Source organism: Pichia membranifaciens (assembly GCF_001661235.1).
Source record: "Pichia membranifaciens NRRL Y-2026 unplaced genomic scaffold PICMEscaffold_3, whole genome shotgun sequence".
NCBI lineage: Eukaryota > Fungi > Ascomycota > Pichiomycetes > Pichiales > Pichiaceae > Pichia > Pichia membranifaciens.
Window position 1 is genome coordinate 913118 of NW_017566984.1, and position 16964 is coordinate 930081.

A 16964-nucleotide genomic window follows, 5' to 3' on the forward strand; every position below is an offset into this window, starting at 1 on the left:
TGGTGTAACGATGTTGGCTAATATTTGGCTTTTTTTCGTCTTACTCATTGGGTTAGTTACTGCACAAACCATTGAAGACATTGAGACAATATCAGCTGCTTATGAAAAAACAAATCGGCTTTCCCTCAATTGGGGTCCATATAGATCCAATCTTTATGTAGGAATACGCCCACGTATTCCTAATTCGATACTAACTGGTTTATTGTGGTTTCCAGCTGATACTTTCAACGCACCTTTGTTATCAAAGCACTCGTGTGAACAGAATCATAACATCCAAAAATTTGGATGGACTAAATACGACCCTAGATATGGTGGAGTTGAGTCAATCTATGATGACGACTCAAGGCTCAATCTGACTACAGAGTTTGTTAAAACTGATGATGGGTTGAATTGGGCGTTGAGAATTAAAGGCAAAGCTGCAAGGCCGGATTCTGTTAATTCAGTGGTTTTCTACGCCGGTCTTCAGGATGACGGAGAAATCGGCCTTAGAAATGATTTTCATCAAAATTCAAACAATTTAGTTAGTGGAGATATCGTCTTGGATGGAAACATGGAGAAATTAGGCGGAAAGTTTAGCATAAAGATTGTTGATGACGAGAAGAATAGACACCCCGAAAGCTTTACCATTGTTGATGATGATTCTTTCGACCCTGCATTCACCCACTACATGTCTTTAAATGTTCCATTCGAAAATGTTTGGAAGGCAAGTGAGATTTTTTGGGCCTTGATCAGGTTCAATGTTGCTGAATTAGAAGAAAAGGGAAAAAGGCCTGAAATGTTTTCTCCTTTTGAACTATTTCAATTGAGAAATCCAAATCAGTTTTTCGGAAATATGCACCTTATCCAAAAAACATTTGTTGGAGATTTTGAGTACGATGTTATTTACAACTCTGACGTATCAGAGAACAAGATTACCCATGCAAATATTAAGGAGATGTTTGAAATTGCATTGGCTAGATTTGATGAAAAGTTTACCAAACAATTTCAGTTGAACGCTCCATTCAACACCAATGAATACATTGATTTTGCCAAGGAAATTTTATCTCAATTAATGGGTGGTATAATATATGAGCACGGAGATCAGCAAGTAGATAGAAATGCTGTCCTTGATGATGTTAAATTTTCGCATGCTGACTTGAAAGGTTCGAGTGAAGGTGACTACGAATTATTCACATGCGTTCCTAGTAGGCCATTTTTCCCGAGAGGTTTTTATTGGGACGAAGGGTTCCACTTGTTACCCATTCTTGAGTATGATTCTGATCTAACATTGGATATAGTTAAGAGTTGGTTTTCCTTAATAGATGACAAAGGTTGGATTGCGAGAGAACAAATATTGGGTGATGAAGCCAGATCGAAGGTTCCTGCTGAATTCACAGTTCAAAATCCGAATATTGCGAACCCTCCAACATTGATGCTAATTTTCAGTGAGCTATTAGATTCTGCTAAAAAGCTCCACTTAGAACAGCAAGTTAATGCTGTTAATCATGATAGTCTTTTCAAAGTAGAAAATTTAAGAGAATCGTTAGGAGACTTGCATAAACAGAAACCTGAGTTAATGATCAACTATGCACAAAATATCTATTCCAAACTCCAGACTCACTATGAATGGTTCAGAAAGACACAAAAAGGAAACACAAAAGAGTTTGAAAGGCATTATGTAAACAATGATGAAGTCTATAACTGGAAGGGAAGAACGCAAGATCTTTGTTTGCCAAGTGGGATAGATGATTATCCTCGTTGTGAGGCTGATATCGGTGAGCTTAACGTTGACTTGATATCCTGGATGGGAGTGATGACCAGATCCATGTACAAAATCGCTCAGTTGTTGGAAAAGCAGGACGATGCCAAGTTGTACAAACAACGTTTGGATGATATAGTTGCTAACATCGGGCAAGTTCATTGGTCAGAAGATGTGCATAGTTATTGTGATGTCACTGTGGATGATGATGATGAGGATACTTTTGAATGTCATGAAGGGTACGTGTCCATTATGCCATTTATTCACAAACTCATTCCAGTCAGTGATACAGAAAAATTAGATGCAATCATTGAAAGTATCAGAGACCCTAATAGATTGTGGAGTGAATTTGGTGTAAGATCTTTATCAAAAAAAGACTCCAAATTCCATAAAGGAGAAGATTACTGGAGAGGTCATGTTTGGATTAATATCAACTATTTGACACTAGAAGCTTTGTACCATTACGGAAGTCAAAAAAATGTTGACGATTCTGTGAAGAAGGCAGCAAACGAAGCGTATGTTGCATTAAGAGAAAATGTCGTGAAGAATGTTCACGAGGAGTATTTCAGAACAGGATACGCATGGGAACAGTATAATGAAGAAACTGGTAGCGGGCAAAGAACTCGTCATTTCTTGGGTTGGACTTCGTTGGTTATTTTGATGATGAAAATGCCTCGAGAAATCATCTAGTTTCACGAAAAACTTTAGATAGCTGAGCCTTTTATTTTTTCATATAACTGACTCTTTATATATTTACAAGACAGCACCTTTCTTTGTTTTATTCCACCTAGCGAGTTAGGGACACCTTACCTGAGTTTTACACAGCCAGAACCTAAATGTCATCAAAGAAAAAACAAGTTGAGAAAGTTGATGCTGAGCAAGGTATGTAATTAGCCCAATAATAATGGTTCATCTATCTATTGAGCACAAATACTAACCAAGCAGCAAAAATGCACACTTTTTTGTAAAAGCGAGAGAAATGATCTTGGAGTATATGAAGAAAGAATATAGACCATATGGTGTAACAGATCTTATCCTCAATTTACATAACAAGGTCAACAAAACCATGATGACAAAACTTCTAGATGATATGGTTGAGGAACAAAAGTTGATTGTAAAACGATACGGAAAGTTAAGCTTTTATTGTTATTCCGAACTCAAATGTGATGAAAATGTCAAGCCGATTGACTTTGAAACATTGGGAGCATTAAAACAAGAGCTTGGAGAATATGAAAATGACTCCGCTGAGCACAAAAAGAGTAAGAGCAATTGAGTTTCCACTTTGAATTACTACGTAGATCCATGAATACTAACAAAAATTTATCAATTGCAGGAATTACACAATTGAAAAACGAGTTAACCGATGATCAATTAAAAGAAAAACAAAAGGCTTTGCAAGAAACCAATGAAGCTTTAAAAAAAACGATACAGGATTGCACCAAGAAGGATTCCAATGTCAGCAACGACATCAAAATGCAGATGGAGAAAATTGACCAAGAGGAAAGGCAATTGATGAAAAAATTCAAGCCACTGAAGAAGATCGTAAGTGTCTAATCTGGGATGGTTCTCATTTTACTGACAATTTAGAGACAATGATACTAACAGCAATGGAAAAATTATAGCATGATGAGATGATCAAGACGCTCAAAGATGGAATGGAAGGATTTGATAAAAAGATGGTGAGTAGTTGATAGAACAGAGCCGATTGAGGTTGTTTACATTTATTCAGTCATGATTACGAAGATGATGATGATACTAACAGTTTCTTTTGATAATTAACTATTGTTTCGAGAACAGGAAGAGCTCGGAGTTGAACCGATTCCGAAAATAGAGTAAGCCCTCAATGTGTGCACGTGACTGTAAATTTAGCCCTTGCTAATAAAAGAGGTGTGCGGGGTGCTAGCAAACCTTGCCGCAGGGGGAAAAAATATCAAGTTGGAGGTGGTGAGGGTGGAGAGAGTAAGGGTGAGAGGGTGAGAGGGTGAGGAACACGGTGAAAAATATTAGCATGATTTAATTTTTTGGATTATAGCAGTATAATGATTTGTAGGTTAAGCTGATTGAAAGAGCCCTTGGAATAGAATTTTGCTAATCAACACATTCTTCAAAGATGGCTCCAAAAGGTAAGAAGGTTGCTCCAGCACCATTAACATCCAAGACCAGCAAGTCTGCATCTGCAAAGAACCCATTATTTGAATCTACTCCAAAGAACTTTGGTTTAGGTCAAGCTATCCAACCAAAGAGAAACTTATCCAGATTCGTCAAATGGCCAGAATATGTTAGATTCCAAAGACAAAAGAAGATTTTATCTTTGAGATTGAAGGTTCCTCCAGCTATTGCACAATTCTCCAACACCTTAGACAAGAACACTGCAGCTGAAGCATTCAAGTTATTGAACAAGTACAGACCAGAAACCTCTGCTGAAAAGAAGGAAAGATTAACCAAGGAAGCTGCCGCTATTGCTGACGGTAAGAAGAAGGAAGATGTTTCCGACAAGCCATACGTTGTCAAGTACGGTTTGAACCACGTTGTTGGTTTGATCGAAAACAAGAAGGCTAAGCTAGTTTTGATTGCCAACGATGTTGATCCAATTGAGTTAGTTCTTTTCTTGCCAGCTTTGTGCCACAAGATGGGTGTTCCATACGCCATTGTCAAGGGTAAGGCTAGATTGGGTACTTTAGTCCACCAAAAGACCGCTACTGTTGCAGCTCTTGTTGACGTCAAGTCTGAAGATGAATCTGCTTTGGCCAAGTTGGTTTCCACCATCAACGCCAACTACATTGAGAAGTACGACGACTCCAAGAGACACTGGGGTGGTGGTATTATGGGTGCTAAGGCACAAGCCAAGATTTCTCAAAGAGCTAAGGCTGCTGCTGCCGCTGCTGCTGCATCTTCTGCCAAATAAATGTAGTTTACTTTATTAAGCTGTTTATGATAACATAGATATAAAAAACTAATTTACCGACTAACAACAAAATAGGTTACGGCGCAAGCAGTGCGGTTACGTAATCTTGTTTTGGATCTCTTTTTTACGTTTCTGTGGGTGAGATGATGATGATGATAACACCAAACTTTATGCAAATATGAGAGGAGTTATGGTTGTAATAAATAGAATTGAAATAATAAATAAAAAAAGGAAGGAAGAGAAAACTATAAGTCTCTAAGTTGATAGAGTAAACACTGTATAGATATACATAGGATCCCTTGAGATTTTTTGGGTAAAATTCTTTATAATGGATGAGGTATGGAGAATAAAGAAGGGGGAGATGGTGGAATGGTTTCATTAACATGATTTTATGATCGTTAAGTTGTTGATTAATGAGCAATCGAGGGTCGGAGACTTCTGCTTGAAACTTTCTATTACTGGTGGGGTGTGCTTTTTTCAGCGAAAGACAGCGGGCTGGGTCTAGTTCAACTTGGAGAATAATTTAGGAGCAGCACAGGCGGTGAGAGCGTGTTGTAAGTGGAAGAACTCCTCGACACAGTCCTCCTTGTAGTGCTTTCCCTCGTAGCCTGGTTCTTCTTGTTCCTTGGTGACTCTCTCGACACACTCCTCGTAGTGGTGGACGAAGGGCTTGACGGAAGGGAGTTCTGCGCACTCGCCCTTGAGGGCGTCGTATTGGTCTTCTGCTTCTTCGTCGTCGTCGTCGTCTTCGTCGTCGTCGTCTTCGTCTTCGTCTTCGTCGTCTTCGTCGGCGTCGCCGTCTTCGGAGGCTTCTCCTTCTTCGGCGTCGGCCTCGACGGTTTCTGGAACTTCTTCGACTGGCTGTGGAAGGTGTTAGTATCTGGTTCGGATGGAGGCGGAAAGCGGTGTTGCTGGTGGGAGGGCACGGGGGACGCGGTTTGAGGGGCAGCAGTGCGGTCCGGGGGGCTTCTCGGCCAGTTGGAGGGCCTTTTCTCTGCTTCTTTCGCCGGAGTTCCGGTGTGATACAGCACAGCAGTGCTGTCCTGCACACGCCGCCGGCGAGCCTCTTGCCCGTGGCCGTGGCCCCGGTCTCCCCCACCGCGTGCAGGGCGGACGTACTTCTTCAGCGTGGGCGGTGACTGGAAGGACAGCGTTAATCAGATCGGTAACCAAGGACATTGTGTGGTGTGTGTGTGTGTGTGTGTGTGGACGGATGGCTGGTGGTCTTGCACACAGGCCCCTCCACCTCCAGCACACAGGCTCAGCAGCAAACCCAGTGCAGGCCATATAGAGACCAGTTTGTCTCTCGCTGAGAGCGCCTGTGCCGCAGAATGCGTCCTCGCCAGCGTGCCAAATGGGTGCGCCTGTAGTGGTAATGCTGCCCCGCCGCGACGGCCGGCCACTGCGCTGCTATCGACCCCCCATAAGAGTCTTTTCCGCGCCTCCCATTGGCCAGCGCGCGCGGCCGCCTGCAACCGTGCGGCCCAGGCCCATCGACGCGTCGATTCCGTCGATAGGCGCGTCGATCGTCCTCCCCGCTCTTTTCCGCGCTCCGCCGCCGGCCACGCTGTTCCTGCCTCTGCATTGGTCGGCGGCTTGCCCCAGCTTTCGCAGCCGCCCGCCCGTTCCGCCCGCTTCCGCGACGTTATCTCCCGGCCCGGGGGCTCGGGCCCGCCAGGCGCAGGTGGACGTGGGGCCGGCAGGCCACGGGGTATCGGACCCACTCGGCCCGCAGCAGACTGGGCTGGCGACGGCTACAGAACCAGGCGCCGCCCGCGGGTGGTCTGGCAACCCAGACAGAACACGCAGCGTCCTGCGCTGTTGGCCGGCGCTGCGCCGCCAGCCACCGGGGGCCGGCGCCTCCACAGCGACGAATGGGTGACTGAGGTAATTTTCGCGTGCGGGCGGGGGCTCTTTATCTCGGATCGTCGGTCCAGCCAGGTGGTGCAGGCAGGGTGCTGTGCAGGCGGCGTCGTTGCACGGTGGAGTCTGTGGCCTCTGGCGACGTGTAGCAAGACACAGGACGTCGTTGGGTGCGGTGCTGTGCTGGTGTGCTGTGGTGCTGTGGTGTGCTGTGCTCTGGTTCGCCATTGCGTCGGCGGCTGCGTGTTCTGTCGTTGTTTCTGCCTGGTATCTGGGTGTGGTGGTGCCAAAGTCGCCCGTCTTGCCGACCCCTGTGCAGTGCAACAGCCCCCGGAACCGTTGCCTCCAAACAGCGAAGCTACAGCTACAGCTACAGGCCGAACCCCTCTCCCGCCGTCGAACCGCATTCCGTCCCGACGCAGGCCCGTGCCCCACTCCCGCACACCTAGATCTGTCACATACTCCCACACACACCTATACATAGAAGTTGCCCTTGCAAGCGCAACCCTAAAAAGTCCCTAGAATCTCTAAAAGATTTCCAGTCCAGCTTTTCCCGCCCCTGCGGCAACAAAACGAACCGTCCACCACTGCAATACAGCAAACCACCGTCCACATGACTGTAGATATCAACAGCACACCGAACAGGGAGGACGTCGCCGACGCCTCCGCCGCTGCATCCGCCGCTCTGGCGGCAGCAGACGCCGCCGAGGCAGCAGCAGACTCGGGCGCAGCCTCCGAGACGGCGACCGAAGACTTGAAGCAGAGGTCGAAGCAGGACGCTGCGGCAGCTGCCCCAGCTGCACAAGAAGAAGCCGGCGAAGACTCCAACGGCAATGACCACGCGGACGACAGCCCGGACGACAGCCCGGACAACGACGAGTACACCGAGGAGAGACAGGACATCATCCCCGACAGAATATTCGTCGGCAACCTCCCCTACGAGGTCACCGAGAACGACGTCAGAAACTTGACCCCTGAGTTCGAGGTGGTGTCTGTCGAGATCCCAAGGAAGAACTTCTTCAACAGGTCTCTCAACAAAATAGTCCTCCAATCAAAGGGCTACGGCTTCATCACCTACACAAACGCAGAGGACGCCAAAAACGCAATTGACTCCATCGTCGGCAAATCGATATCCGGCAGAGAAATCTACGCCAAGTACGCCTTGCCCCAGAACAAAAACAGGTTCAGAAACCTGAACAACAACAACCAGAATCAGTTCCCAGGCAACTTCAAAAAGGGCTTCTACGGAATGCCAAACAACTACAACCCGCATTTCAACCTTAGAAACGGTGGCGCCCCTCCAAACTTCTACTACCCTCCTCCTCCTCCTCCTGCAAACGGAAGCTTCTACGCTGCTCCACCCCCACCTCCTCAGTCCATACAAAGTGCCAATGGCAACTCTCCTTCTTACTTCAAGCCTAACCCACAAGCTGCCGCTTTCTTCCCTAACTTGAACAACAGAAACATCAAGCCATTCTATCCAACCCCCATCCCACTCAATGGACAGCCCCAACCACAGTCGCAGCAGCAGTCGCAACAACAGCAGCAACAGCAACACACTCTACAGCAACAGCAGCAACAACAGCAGTTGCGTGGATTCAATCCTCACTACCCTCGGTCAAAGGAGGAGAAGCAGAGGAAGTTGGAGAAAGGTGTCCCTTCCACAACAACAATCTTCGTCGGGAACTTGGATAGAAATGTCACTGTAGATGACCTACGTGACTTCATGAAGGAGCTGAGCCCCCAATGGGTCAAGGTTCCTCGCAAAACCTTGCCTAACGATGTCTACAAGATGCTAAAGGCCAACGGCGTGCAGATCCAGAATAAGGGTATAGCCTTTGTCAGATTCGATAACGAAGAAAACCAAAAGCAAGCCATCGAGTCGTTCAATGGCAAAGATTGGAACGGCAAGAAGTTGAACGTGACCGTCGCCATTAACTCCAACGACGAAGGCAGCACCACGGCTACTTCTGCCACCGCCGCCACCACCAGTAACGATAACGATAATGACAACGAGGCTGTAGAAGGTCAAGACCAGGACCAAGACCAAGACCAAGACCAGGCCGAGGCGGAAGCTGAGGATGGAGGAAAACTAGGCGACTCCCAATCAGTTGATATCGAGATCGAAGGCGAACCCTCTCAAGTAGAAGAGGCAGCCAGCGAGATAGTTGAAACCGTTGTGGAGGAGGCAGAGGACGACGACGACGACGTGGAAATCGAGGTCGCTGTATCCGAACCCGTAGCCCAGTAGTTCTCAGCTGTCCACCCTGCTACGCAGCCTCTTGATAATAATCATTATATTATACTATTACTCTTTATAATATATATTAAACGCACAATAAACAAATATCAAAGCAATTTGCTTTCTCAATCCGCCTCCCCTTCCCCGAGTCCGTGCTCGTCTAACCGTTACCCGTTATCCGTTATCCGTCAGCATCCTTGAAAACGAAAAAAAGCTGATCGTTCTGGATGCGCATTGTTCCCCATCACGCTGATACCGCTTTTCAGGTTCTATTGTCCCTTGCGATCCCTCATGGAGCCAGACATATTCAGCGTAATGAACAACTTCTGAGTGTCACTAATCTACAGCAGATACTTTGACTCGTGCTCTTCTTGTATCCCTCCTCTCCCACAATCGGTACCAGCTGCCGGAGAGATGATGGCAGCAATCGTCCTGTCGGGTGAAGTGTGCACGCTAAGTTAAATTACAGCTAGCACTTTCTAGGTACCAGTTCTGTATATGACTATAGACGCTTTGTGATCTCTCCATCTCGTAGTCTCTACTTCATCGTAGTTATACATCGGTTTCCTAAGGGCCCCTCTACTTCATCCTGCGTGACTGCGAAAAAAATGGCCCCCTCGCACCACACACTTTGTGCTCAGTACTTCCTCCGCTGGCGCGCGCAAATTTTCATCCGCCCGTTACCCTTCCTGCCTTCGTCCTCGTCTCGCTGTCTCCCACAGTCTGTCACACAGTGCGCAGCAGCTGGTGCACACACAGTGTGGAGCGGGTGTCGTGGGGACCGATATGGTTGTTCACAAGTGAAATAATGGATCTACGGACCGAAACGGACGAGAGTATGGGGTTTTACAGGCTTCTGTTTCGTTTGCTTGCTAAGAAACTGTAACTAGTCGAAATGGGTATGTATAATGGTACCATCAAGAGGAGTCGTCCAGTTTGAACGAAGTCAGAACGCACCAGAGAGATCCAAAACACGACCGAGTACTATCTCAAGATAGGCGACAGTGGTTGGAAGCCAAGAAATGAGATAGGCTTAAAAAGAAAGTACGAAGTGGGACAAAGAGGACTTTACACACGTCAGAAATTCACAGAAGTCGTTCAAGCAGGGACCCCCCCATCCACACCGCTTTCAGTAGCAGACAACTAACATTGTTTTCCTCTTTTCTTTAATTTTCATTGCACAGGTAGAGTTATCAGAAACCAAAGAAAGGGTGCAGGTTCCATCTTCACTGCTCACACCAGATTGAGAAAGGGAGCAGCCAAGCTCAGAACCTTGGACTACGCCGAAAGACACGGTTACATCAGAGGTGTCGTGAAGCAGATCATCCACGACCCAGGTAGAGGTGCTCCATTGGCCAGAGTTTCCTTCAGAGACCCATACAGATTCAAGTTAAGAGAAGAAACCTTCATTGCCAACGAAGGTGTCTACACCGGCCAATTCATCTACTGTGGTAAGAGTGCCTCTCTTAACATCGGTAACGTCTTGCCATTGGGCTCCTTGCCAGAAGGTACCATCGTCTCCAACGTCGAAGAGAAGGTCGGTGACAGAGGTGCTTTGGGCAGAACCTCCGGTAACTACGTCATCATCATCGGACACAACCCAGACGAGAACAAGACCAGAGTCAAGTTGCCATCTGGTGCCAAGAAGATCATTTCTTCCGACGCCAGAGGTGTCATTGGTGTCGTCGCCGGCGGTGGTAGAATCGACAAGCCTTTGTTGAAGGCCGGTAGAGCATTCCACAAATACAAGGTCAAGAGAAACTCGTGGCCTAAGACCAGAGGTGTTGCCATGAACCCAGTCGATCACCCTCACGGTGGTGGTAACCATCAACATATTGGTAAGGCTTCGACCATCTCCAGAGGCGCTGTTTCTGGTCAAAAGGCCGGTTTGATTGCTGCCAGAAGAACCGGTTTGTTGAGAGGTTCTAAGGACAAGAACGACGACTAACGGTGATGTAATTGTGTATATTTCAAGGAGCATATCTATACCTATGTTTTTTTTATAAACAAACTAATAATCAAAAATAAAAAAATTTCAAACTCAACAACCCCTATTCACTCAGCCTTGCATGAATTAGTCACCTCGACGGGCACCACCGTTGCGCACTCTACGGCTCTTTTCCTCTTCTGAGTTGCCTTTATCATCTACTCTACCTCTAGTGCCTCACCGCAGCATGGCGTCATTGCCAACGCCCGACCCGCACCCCGCCTGTTATCCCCGGCTCCCGTTCGCTGCAACTCCTCTGTCTCCCCCATCTTCTCGGCTCCTTCGCTTCTTCTGCCCCTCGTGCTGCCTTCTCTTGCCTTCTCTTACCGCTGCGTCCCTGCCAGCGTCCCTTTCTGCCCTGCTTTCTGCCCAGAGCCGTCCCCCCAAGGCCTCCCCCCGAGGCTTACGGGGCATCCTCACGGACCTCCTCCGGATCCGCGTCCGCCAATTTGCGATAGCAGGCGTCCGCCATTGTTCTGTTCTGGCGTCCTTCCTGCGCCTGTCTGTCTCTGCCTATATCTGCCCGGCTACTGGCCGGGATATCTTGGGCAGGGCTGGTGCCTGTCGCAAAGCGTAAGAGTCATCGCTGCAGACGCCAGCCGTGTAGTCTGTTGCCATCGGCACCGGCACCACTCAAGCCCCCCGTGGTCGTAAACCAAGTCCGGCCGCCAGCTGCGAGGCTTGCGCATCTGGCGCCGGGGCAGCGGCGGGCACTAGGGAGTTGATTGGTGAAGCTGCAGCCACAGCGCTGCAAATTTTCCGTGCTTATATTTGGGCCCTTTCCTCTCCCCTCCGTGCTGGCCTGATGGACGTGCTCAGCGGTTTGGGCCTGAAGCAAAAGAGCACATCTCACACACGCAATGACGCTGAACCACACGTGCAGTCACTTCTGGCTAGTAGACGACTTCACACGCTGTTCGAGGCATGACGTATTGGAGAAGGCTGTCCCGACGACGTTGGTCGCCGTGTCGGCCTTGTTCCTTCTATACTACCTTGTGCAGCACAGCGTACTGTCCAGGAGCTCGGCGCCGCTGGCGCTGAAGCTCGATGCAGATGAGTCCGGCCGTGCCGAAGCGGGCCGGGCAGCCACGGGTGCTGCCAACTACGACGACCACAACGGTGGCAGCGGCGACACCAGCGGCGACGCCACCGAGAGTCGGTCCTCCACCGTAGCTAATATCATTGACAGACACTTCGACATCAAGTACTTGACGTTAAACTCGGACGGACACCCTAAGGTCACCACAAAGGTCGTATTCCGGTCCCACCTCGAGAGAACGCTGCTGGTCCTCCAGGAGCTCATTCTCCTCTTCCAGACGGCCCTCTCCACTGCGCCCTTCTTCGTCGACGACTTGGCCGCCGAGTGGGACTCCGCCGCTGTGCCGCTCGTCAGACTCGGCTTCTGGGCCTACCTGCTGCTTTTGACCACTGTCAGGCTCGTCAATTCTTCGACCGGGCTTCCGCTGCAGTACCCAAACCTATGGTACCACACCTTCAACCTGGTGTGCTTCTACCTCTCCGATTCGTTCTTTCTCTTCCGGTCGGCCCTGTTGCATCACACGCTTAGCACTCTTGCGGAGAAATTCTACATTGTCGAATTCATCTCCGTCTCCTTATTATTCCTTATCCAAGCCAATGACCATTTCTCCGACAGACCCGTCACGGTCTACCTCTCGGAAGGTTTGACGCCTTCCGATGAGTCCCAGTCCAGCTTCTTTAGCATCATCAGTTTCTCGTGGGTCGGGCCGATGATCACCAGTGCTCAGAAGGTCCTTCCTAAACTCGAAGATATCTGGAGTTTGAAATTAGAAGATAATGCCTACCCAACCATCTTGAAATTCCACAGAGTGAAATGGCACAGGAGGTTCTCTGTCAACTTGTTCTATCAGTTCCGCAGACTTTTCTTCTACCAATCCGTCATTACCTCGCTCGAAGCTGTCCTGATGTTCTTTCCTTCAATGCTCTTAAAGAAAATCCTTGAGTACGTGGAATCGCCAGAAACGGAGTCAACCAGTCTTGCATGGTTGTTTGTCATCTTGATGGTCTTCAGTTCCCCTATCACTGCGGCACTTTCAGGTCGTAGTTTGTTCTTGGGAAGAAGAATTTGTACCAGAATGAGAGCAATCATCATTGGCGAAGTTTACTCAAAGGCCTTGAAGAGAAGGGTTTCTAGCTTTACAGAAGGGAAGGAAAATGAAGAAGATACAGATGCAACAACCTCCCCTGCTTTGACAAGTGGAAGCTCCAGCTCTGATTTAGATCCTTCTGCAAATTCAGAAGACGCTTCAGAGAAGAAGGAGACTCGTGAGTTGGGCTCTATCATCAACTTGATTGCAGTCGATGCCTTCAAAGTCTCGGAAATTTGCGCCTACTTGTATTACTTTGTCAATTCCTTTGTCATGACGATTATCGCTATTACAATCCTATACTCTTTGTTGGGCTGGGCAGCACTAGCTGGTGCCTCGACCATCATCCTCATGATGCCCCTTAACTATAAATTAAGTCTTTTGTTGGGTGACTACCAAAAGGAAATGCTTGCAGTCACCGATAAAAGAATCCAAAAGTTGAACGAGACTTTCCAAAATATCAGAATTATCAAGTACTTTGCCTGGGAATCCAAGTTTGCAGAACAAATTTTGAGTGTCAGAAAAGAAGAACTAAGTATCTTATGGAAACGTTGCGTTGTTTGGATTTTGGCATCCTTCGTCTGGTACGTCACTCCGACAGTAGTCTGTTTGGTCGCCTTCTATTGCTACACCATTGTCGAAGGTAAGGCTTTGACTACTCCGATCGCTTTCACCTCTCTATCGCTTTTCAACTTGTTACAAACTCCTCTAGACCAGTTTGCCGATATGCTTTCCTTTGTTGTACAATCTAAAGTTTCTTTGGACAGAGTTGAGGAATTTTTGGAAGAACCTGAAACAACAAAGTATGATCAGCTTGTTTCCGAAAGAGATGCAAACTCGCCAGAAGTTGGTTTTCAAAATGCCACCTTCTCATGGTCTCATGGAGGCTCAAATGATTTCAAGTTGAGAGATTTGAACATTTCCTTCAAGAAAAATAAGTTAAATGTTGTCTTTGGCCCCACTGGCGCTGGTAAAACTTCATTATTACTAGCATTGCTGGGTGAAATGTCTTTACTTGAAGGTAAGGTTTTCCTTCCAGGTGCAAGTCCAAGAGAGGACCTTATTGTCGATTCCGAAACTGGTTTAACCGAATCAGTGGCTTACTGTTCGCAAACCGCTTGGTTACTCAACGGAACCATCAAAGAGAACATTCTGTTTGCCACACCATATGATGAAAAACGTTATAAGGCAGCTATTGAAGCTTGTGGTTTGAAGCGTGACTTTGAAATTTTAGCAGCTGGTGACAACACTGAAATCGGTGAAAAGGGTATCACTTTATCGGGTGGTCAAAAGCAACGTGTATCTCTTGCAAGATCCTTATATTCCAATGCAGCTTACGTTTTGTTGGATGACTGCTTGTCAGCTGTCGATTCTCACACTGCTGTTCACATTTATGAAGAATGTATCACTGGTGACTTGATGAAAGGTCGTACTTGTATTTTGGTTTCTCATAATATCCCTCTCACCATCAAAGAAGCTGCGTTTGCTGTTATTATGGACAATGGTAGAGTGAGATTACAAGGTACCATTGACGAATTACTCAAAGCTAATGCATTCGATGATGAAACTACAGCTAGTGTCATGCAATCCCGTACTACCTCTTCCGCCGATTTGACAGGTTTAGGTGCTACCGATAGTGCAGAGACTGTTGCAAATCACGCTCACTTGTTGAATTCCACTATTGCTGCAATTGCTTCGGATCACAATGCTGATCAATTGGATGCAGATGCTACAGATGATAATACCAAGATTGACTCTTCTGGTAAATTGATTCAAGAGGAAACTAAATCTGAAGGTTTTGTTTCATGGGACGTGTATTCGACATACATCCATTTGTTTGGTAATAAGTATATTTGGTCTGCACTTGCATGTTTTTTCTTGGCCACCCAGTTGACAAATATCTACCAATCGTATTGGTTAAGAAACTGGTCAATGGCTGAAAATGACAGATTTTCCATCGATGCGGCATTTATCTCAAACGTTCCTTCAAGAGTTTACTCTACTTCTAGACTTGCTTGGAATAATCTGGCCGGTGCACTCAAGTCTATTGAATGGCACAAGCCTATATTAAAGACTAAGTATAACAATTTTGACGTCGCAGAACTAACTGCAATTCATTCAACCATGTACTATCTTGCCATCTATTCATTGATTGGTCTTATTTACTCCTTGTTTGGTGCTCTCAGAACTCTTGTTGTTTTCTTTGGTGGTTTAGGTGTTGCCAGCAGAATGTTCCACATTTTGTTAGACAAAGTTTTGGGAGCTCAAGTTAGATTTTTTGACTCAACACCAATTGGTCGTATCATGAATAGATTTTCGAAGGATATCGAAGGTATTGATCAAGAGTTGGCACCTTATGCTGAAGCACTTGTTATATCGTTTTTGGGATGTATTACTACGGTCGTTTTGATAACTGTGATTACTCCCCTATTTCTTGTTTTTGGTGTCATTGTTTCTCTCTGTTTTGCTTATGTTGGTGTTTTGTACCTAACTCTATCAAGGGAGTTAAAACGTTTTGAATCCATTACAAGATCCCCAATCAACCAACATTTCACTGAAACTTTGACTGGTGTCACAACAATTAGAGCTTTTGGTGATGAAAGAAGATTTATGGTCCAAAATATGCAGAATATTGATACCAATAATAGACCATTTTTCTTTGTTTGGGTCAACAACAGATGGATGTCTTTCAGGGCTAATGTTGTCGGTTCATTAGTTGTTGCTGTTTCTTCTGCCTTGTCTGTCATTTATGCAAAGCATATTGATGCTGGTTTGGCTGGTATTTCTTTATCTTTTGCTGCATCTTTTGCAATGAGCGCCTTATGGTTGCTACGTTGCTATGCTGATGTTGAGATTAACATCAATGCAGTTGAAAGAGTTCAAGAGTATATCAATGATGTCAAAGAAGAAAGTGCGAGAGAGACTGAAAACGATCCGCCTCCTTCTTGGCCGGAACATGGTGAAATTGACGTCAAAGGATTGGCTTTAAGATATGCTGAAGACCTTCCTCTCGTCATTAAAGGAATATCTTTCCATGTCACACCGGGTGAAAAAGTTGGTGTGGTTGGTAGGACTGGTGCCGGAAAGTCCACTATTATTACTAGTTTCTTCAGATTCATTGAACCAGATAAGGGTTCCATTATTATTGATGGTGTTGATATTGGTAAGATTGGTTTGAAGGCTTTGAGAAAAGGTTTGGCCATTATTCCCCAAGAACCGACTCTATTCACAGGAACGTTAAGATCCAATTTGGATATGTTCAATGAAAGTAGAGATATTGACATTTTCGAATCCATGAGACGTGTGGGATTGATTTCAAAGGATGAATTCAATAGGCTAAGTTCTCTGCTCGAAAATGGAGAATCTTTGGAAGCATTGCATAAGCAAAATAAAGACAATCAGGAAAATTTAAACAAGTTCCTTGACCTTGAGGCAGAAGTCACTGAAAATGGTGGAAATCTATCACAGGGTGAGAGACAACTTATCTGTTTAGCTAGATCATTATTGAAGCATCCAAAAATTTTACTTTTGGATGAAGCCACAGCTTCTATTGATTACGAAACTGATTCAAAGATTCAAACAACCATTAGAGAAGAGTTTTCTACAAGTACAATTTTAACAATTGCCCATCGTTTGAAGACGATTATTGACTATGACAAGATTTTGGTGTTGGACCACGGTAATGTCAAAGAATACGATCATCCATACAAGCTAATAACAAAGAAAGACTCTCAGTTTAAATCCATGTGTCAAGATACTGGAGAATTTGAAGAACTTTCTCGTTTAGCAAAAGAAGCTTACGATGCAAAACACTGAGTTATCTTCATGCTGAGTGAGCTGACATTTTATTCCACAGAACTATGTAAAAAATGTAAGAGACATCTATAAACTAAATTTTATAATTTTGAAAAAATATTTTCTTTAGCGATTTTCAGGCGAAGCTCACCGATCCCAAATTGGCAACCGAAGTGTTGCTTGCAAAGCAAATGATGTGTAGTGTTTATGTATTTCCGAAAACGGGAATATTTGTTGTGAGACAGCTAGTTAGTCTCGGTGAGCAAAGATGCCTGGCAGAGCACACATATCTCACTTCGGCTGGTGAG

At 46.0% G+C, this 16964-nt stretch overlaps 9 protein-coding genes across 9 annotated transcripts; 7 read left to right on the forward strand and 2 right to left on the reverse strand.

The window, feature by feature from the left end:
* The first annotated feature begins 6 nt into the window (after positions 1-6).
* PICMEDRAFT_68066 (hypothetical protein) lies at positions 7-3142 on the forward strand. The gene is made up of 3 exons (XM_019163502.1): positions 7-2218; positions 2716-2997; positions 3072-3142. The coding sequence occupies exons 1-2, from the start codon at positions 11-13 to the stop codon at positions 2719-2721; spliced, it is 2214 nt and encodes a 737-aa protein (XP_019017752.1). The 5' UTR covers positions 7-10; the 3' UTR covers positions 2722-2997; positions 3072-3142.
* Positions 2228-3416, forward strand: PICMEDRAFT_16482 (hypothetical protein). Its single transcript, XM_019161227.1, has one exon. The coding sequence runs from the start codon at positions 2718-2720 to the stop codon at positions 3009-3011; it is 294 nt and encodes a 97-aa protein (XP_019017753.1). The 5' UTR covers positions 2228-2717; the 3' UTR covers positions 3012-3416.
* Positions 3417-3848: 432 nt separating this feature from the next.
* Positions 3849-4643, forward strand: PICMEDRAFT_72696 (hypothetical protein; the record flags this gene model as incomplete). Its single annotated transcript, XM_019164275.1, has 1 exon — positions 3849-4643. One exon carries the CDS (start codon positions 3849-3851, stop codon positions 4641-4643), a length of 795 nt encoding a protein of 264 aa, XP_019017754.1.
* A 62-nt stretch (positions 4644-4705) lies between these two features.
* Positions 4706-5336, reverse strand: PICMEDRAFT_133271 (hypothetical protein). Its single transcript, XM_019160044.1, has 2 exons — positions 5239-5336; positions 4706-5126 (listed from the first exon to the last, which is right to left on the reverse strand). The coding sequence occupies exon 2, from the start codon at positions 5026-5028 to the stop codon at positions 4768-4770; it is 261 nt and encodes an 86-aa protein (XP_019017755.1). The 5' UTR covers positions 5029-5126; positions 5239-5336; the 3' UTR covers positions 4706-4767.
* Positions 5145-5822, reverse strand: PICMEDRAFT_11628 (hypothetical protein; the record flags this gene model as incomplete). The annotated part of the gene is made up of 2 exons (XM_019159816.1): positions 5145-5504; positions 5763-5822. The coding sequence occupies 2 exons, from the start codon at positions 5820-5822 to the stop codon at positions 5145-5147; spliced, it is 420 nt and encodes a 139-aa protein (XP_019017756.1).
* Positions 5823-7119: 1297 nt separating this feature from the next.
* On the forward strand, positions 7120-8757 carry PICMEDRAFT_58903 (hypothetical protein; the record flags this gene model as incomplete). Its single annotated transcript, XM_019163326.1, has 1 exon — positions 7120-8757. One exon carries the CDS (start codon positions 7120-7122, stop codon positions 8755-8757), a length of 1638 nt encoding a protein of 545 aa, XP_019017757.1.
* A 764-nt stretch (positions 8758-9521) lies between these two features.
* PICMEDRAFT_68071 (hypothetical protein) lies at positions 9522-10696 on the forward strand (the record flags this gene model as incomplete). Its single annotated transcript, XM_019163503.1, has 2 exons — positions 9522-9647; positions 9933-10696. Exons 1-2 carry the CDS (start codon positions 9644-9646, stop codon positions 10694-10696), a joined length of 768 nt encoding a protein of 255 aa, XP_019017758.1. The 5' UTR covers positions 9522-9643.
* PICMEDRAFT_133368 (hypothetical protein) lies at positions 10697-11454 on the forward strand. Its single transcript, XM_019160046.1, has one exon. The coding sequence runs from the start codon at positions 10923-10925 to the stop codon at positions 11310-11312; it is 390 nt and encodes a 129-aa protein (XP_019017759.1). The 5' UTR covers positions 10697-10922; the 3' UTR covers positions 11313-11454.
* A 141-nt stretch (positions 11455-11595) lies between these two features.
* PICMEDRAFT_58905 (hypothetical protein) lies at positions 11596-16677 on the forward strand (the record flags this gene model as incomplete). The annotated part of the gene is made up of 3 exons (XM_019163327.1): positions 11596-12970; positions 13025-14485; positions 14597-16677. The coding sequence occupies 3 exons, from the start codon at positions 11596-11598 to the stop codon at positions 16675-16677; spliced, it is 4917 nt and encodes a 1638-aa protein (XP_019017760.1).
* Between the last annotated feature and the right edge of the window lie 287 nt (positions 16678-16964).

Coding starts and splice junctions, on each gene's coding strand:
- PICMEDRAFT_133271 (XM_019160044.1), bottom strand. CDS start 5,028: ATGTTAATGAAACCATTCCACCATCTCCCCCTTCTTTATTCTCCATAC.
- PICMEDRAFT_68066 (XM_019163502.1), top strand. CDS start 11: ATGTTGGCTAATATTTGGCTTTTTTTCGTCTTACTCATTGGGTTAGTT.
- PICMEDRAFT_133368 (XM_019160046.1), top strand. CDS start 10,923: ATGGCGTCATTGCCAACGCCCGACCCGCACCCCGCCTGTTATCCCCGG.
- PICMEDRAFT_16482 (XM_019161227.1), top strand. CDS start 2,718: ATGATCTTGGAGTATATGAAGAAAGAATATAGACCATATGGTGTAACA.